General features: G+C 41.5%; 1 protein-coding gene across 1 annotated transcript in view; it reads left to right on the forward strand.

The window, feature by feature from the left end:
• Positions 1 to 2,146: 2,146 nt before the first annotated feature.
• LOC128241561 (uncharacterized) overlaps positions 2,147 to 4,677 on the forward strand; it is a 9,513-nt gene continuing 6,982 nt past the window's right edge. The window contains exon 1 of the mRNA XM_052958567.1: positions 2,147 to 2,306. Within this exon, the coding sequence (XP_052814527.1) occupies positions 2,246 to 2,306 (61 nt within the window). The 5' untranslated portion in view covers positions 2,147 to 2,245. The remainder of the gene's footprint in view (positions 2,307 to 4,677) is intronic.

Genomic DNA, 4,677 nt, shown 5'->3' on the forward strand with positions numbered 1-4,677 from the left:
CTTTCGGCCAAACGGCGTTAAATAGGCGGCCTGGTGGCATGACGTGTGAGACCTTTCGGACAATCGGCGTTAAATAGGCGGCCTGGTGGCATGACGTGTGAGACCTTTCGGCCAAACGGCGTTAAATAGGCGGCCTGGTGGCATGACGTGTGAGACCTTTCGGCCAAACGGCGTTAAATAGGCGGCCTGGTGGCATGACGTGTGAGACCTTTCGGCCGAACGGCGTTAAATAGGCGGCCTGGTGGCATGACATGTGAGGCCTCACGGCCAAACGCCGTTAAATAGGCGGCCTGGTGGCATGACGTGTGAGACCTTTCGGCCAAACGGCGTTAAATAGGCGGCCTGGTGGCATGACGTGTGAGACCTTTCGGCCGAACGGCGTTATATAGGCGGCCTGGTGGCATGACGTATGATACGTTTCGGCCAAACGGCGTTAAATAGGCGGCCTGGTGGCATGACGTATGATACCATTCGGCCAAACGGCGTTAAATAGGCGGCCTGGTGGCATGACGTGTGAGACCTTTCGGTCAAACAGCGTTAAATAGGCGGCCTGGTGGCATGACGTGTGAGACCTTTCGGTAAAACAGCGTTAAATAGGTGGCCTGGTGGCATGACGTATGAGACCTTTCGGCCAAACGGCGTTAAATAGGCGGCCTGGTGGCATGACGTGTGAGACCTTTCGGCCAAACAGCGTTAAATAGGCGGCCTGGTGGCATGACGTGTGAGACCTTTCGGCCAAACAGCGTTAAATAGGCGGCCTGGTGGCATGACGTGTGAAACCATTCGGCCAAACGGCGTTAAATTGGCGATCTGATCGCTTTTAAAAGGCATCTGGTGGCATGACGGCCTTAAATTGACGTTCCGGTGGCGTGAAGCTGCCTGACGGCGGTTATTCTTTCAAGTGCCCCCTGTCATTCTGCCAAGTTCACACTGTCATGCTGCCAACGCTGTAAGGCTGACAATTTCATAGTGTCTGGGTACAAACTTCACAATGTCACGCTGCCATTTTCAAGCTGCTTAGCTGCCAATTTAACGGACTTCCTACAATATTTTAGCAAGTGTCAACAAGAGATTTTTGAATACTTACATAAAAAACAAAGCGCATGGTGATACCATATTTTCTACTAGCTTAACGAGCGTAATGCCGTTACTGCTTAACACCTATTAGCCCAACAAGTAACTGTAACGGAAATATCGAGTGCGCACTTTCACTGAAACAGGCAATGATTTGATACATGTATCTATAATAAATTATTCAAATTTGCGTTTCATAGTATTTCTCTGAAAAGCGCACACACTTACATATCAGTTAAGGAACGAAACGTTGTTTCAAAAATGACCCAGCAATTATGCAACAGCCCTGTGTACGCATACATTTAGTTATTGATAACCAAACAGACTTGAAGTTTAAGCACTGAACAGATTTTTTGTTGACATTGTGAAAATTGTTCAGACGCCATTGCCGACGCATATTGTCAGCGTTGTTTGCTACGATGCTCCACCTATTGCTCCACCTATTATTTGTTAGAAAAATAACTTTTACTCGATCCAATTCTTATTTTTGTCATGATCGGATAAGACTAGTTTAAATCTTGAAAATCAAACAGATGGAATATAAACATTTTAAAGCTATCTCACTTTTTATAGTTTGCATCAATAGATGATATACCTTAAAGGTTCTGATTTTTAAACATAGCATATAGTACTTGGTTCGCTAAAATAACACAATGTAAAACATAGGTTTTTCATTTTAACAATTTTGTTATGCAAACTTTCGGTTTGCAGTTATCCTGACAAACCTGAACAGTATTCTTCACCAATGCGATGAAATTATTATTTGAAACCCAAACTAAACGTTTTACCTTAGGTTGCAAATGTGATAGCCATAAAATGTATCCGTTCACTAGAGTAGTCGTAAACTATTTGATTTCACAAAGTCAAATGCGCCCGGTCCCGATACGAAAATCAAAAAAGTCATGTGATATCGACGTGGTGCCTACGTCATAGTTAGGGGATATTTGATATCCCTGGCGAGTTTATTCTTCCCCTTACGCAAAAGTTAAGGTTTTTGTGGAACCAACCGTGTAATAAGATTATCGTTAACTCCGTCTGTTTGTTTTGACGACTGGATCACCATAGACCCTTTGAAACCCCACTCTATAAAAGGCAGCTCTCAGCCCTTGTCCTATGCAGTGAGTTTTAGTTTGGATTTGATTGCAAATAGGAACGTACTTATAACATCAAGATGGATTTGAGGATGTTTGCCGCTTGTTTGATAATGACTGTCTTTTTAATCAAGCATTCTGGTAAGTGTCCAATGTATGTCTGTTAGTAGAAATGTGTTTTTGCTTCAAGGCTTAATGATGTATTTTAGGGTTAACCTACTCTAAAATTAGCAGAATGTATATCAAATTTATGTCGGACTCTTTTCTGACATTCATCTTAAAATATATATGCTTTGAATGAAATTTGAACATTTGGTAATCGGTATGACAATTCCTGGAATTTCTGGTAAATTTTATTTTCTCTTCCCATGAATTCAATTATATAAGAGACTGTTATTCATTCGGGTATGTGCGACAATCTTGAACGCCTTAAAGTTCAGGGGAATATAAACGATATTGTATGCCTTAGGTCTCGGGGACTGATGCGGTGTTGTATGCCTAAGGTCTCGAGCGAATGTATGCGATCTTGAATGCCTTAGGTCTCGGGGAAATGTATGCGATCTTGAATGCCTTAGGTCTCGGTGAAATGTATGCGATCTTGAATGCCCTAAGTCTCGGGGAAATGTATGCGATCTTGAATGCCCTAGGTCTCGGAGAAATGTATGCGATCTTGATTGCCCTAGGTCTCGGAGAAATGTATGCGATCTTGAATGCCTTAGGTCTCGGGGGAATGTATGCTATCTTGAATGCATTAGGTCTCGGGGAAATGTATGCGATAGTGAATGCCTTAGGTCTCGGGGAAATGTATGTTAACTTGTATGCCTTAGGTCTCGGGAAAATGTATGCGATCTTGAATGCCTTAGGTCTCGGGGAAATGTATGCGATAGTGTATGCCTTAGGTCTCGGGGAAATGTATGTTAACTTGAATGCCTTAGGTCTCGGGAATGTATGTGATCTTGTAAGCCTAAAGTCTCGGGGGAATGTATGCGATCTTGAATGCCTAAGGTCTCGGAGAAATGTATGCGATAGTGTATGCCTTAGATCTCGGGGGAATGTATGCGATCTTGAATGCCTTAGTTCTCGGGGGAATGTATACTATTTTGAATGTCTAAGGTCTCGGGGAAATGTATGTGATCTTGTAAGCCTAAAGTCTCGGGGGAATGTATGCGATCTTGAATGCCTAAGGTCTCGGAGAAATGTATGCGATAGTGTATGCCTTAGGTCTCGGTGAAATGTATGCGATAGTGTATGCCTTAGGTCTCGGGGAAATGTATGCGATCTTGAATGCCTTAGGTCTCGGGGGAATGTATGCGATCTTGAATGCCTAAGGTCTCGGAGAAATGTATGCGATAGTGTATGCCTTAGGTCTCGGGGGAATGTATGCGATCTTTTATGCCTTAGGTCTCGGTGAAATGTATGCGACCTTAAATGCCTAAGGTCTCGGGGGAATGTATGCGATCTTGAATGCCTTAGGTCTCGGGGAAATGTATGCGATCTTGAATGCCTTAGGTCTCGGGGGAATGTATGCGATCTTGAATGCCTAAGGTCTCGGGGGAATGTATGCGATCTTGAATGCCTAAGGTCTCGGAGAAATGTATGCGATCTTGAATGCCTTAGGTCTCGGGGAAATGTATGCGATCTTGAATGCCTTAGGTCTCGGTGAAATGTATGCGACCTTGAATGCCTAAGGTCTCGGGGAAATGTATGCGATCTTGAATGCCTAAGGTCTCGGGGAAATGTATGCGATCTTGAATGCCTTACGGGTCGGGAAAACGTTTTTGTTTTTAACGTCATTGGTCTCAGGGGAATGTAAACGATCTTAAATGCCATGACAAGTTCCATGAAGAGCAACAACCTTTTTTTAAACAATTAAAGAAAGAAAGCAACGGAATGGCTGTTTTGTTTCGGGCAGAATATCATCAAAATCATTTTATTTTTATACAATGCAGACAAAATTTTTAAACTGTTCCCGCTGAAAGTTGAACTCATAAATATGTTCATGACTGAAATGAATTACTCGTTGAAATATAGTAATTGCTCATTGTTTTTATTGTCTTTATAAATGAACTTATTTGTATCATTAGGATACCGAATGAACTACTTTGCATTGGCATAGGGTCTTTGTTGTTCTTAAAGCTGCACTCTCACTTAATGTTTTGTCTTGGAATAAGATTTTTTTTGCGTAATTATCTGCAAACCACTGATATAAGACTGCTGACAAAAGATCAGATCGCAGATTTTCATATTTCTGTTCGAATCTTTTTTATGGCTTAAACTAACGGTTTTAAGAAAAAATCATTAAACATCAATTTTTGAACTTAAATATAAAAATCTGCTATCTAATTTTTGTAAGCAGTCTTATATAACTGTTTCTATGGATTTTCGCAAAAATTGGCTCGTTCCAAGACAAAAAATAAAAAAAAGTTGTCAAAACTTTCAATCTGTGAGAGTGCAGCTTTAATTCTTTAAAACTCTTAGCAAATATTTTTTTAGGGAATCCTTTTTTTAATTT

Source organism: Mya arenaria, chromosome 7 (genome assembly GCF_026914265.1).
Source record: "Mya arenaria isolate MELC-2E11 chromosome 7, ASM2691426v1".
In the NCBI taxonomy this organism is placed as follows: domain Eukaryota; kingdom Metazoa; phylum Mollusca; class Bivalvia; order Myida; family Myidae; genus Mya; species Mya arenaria.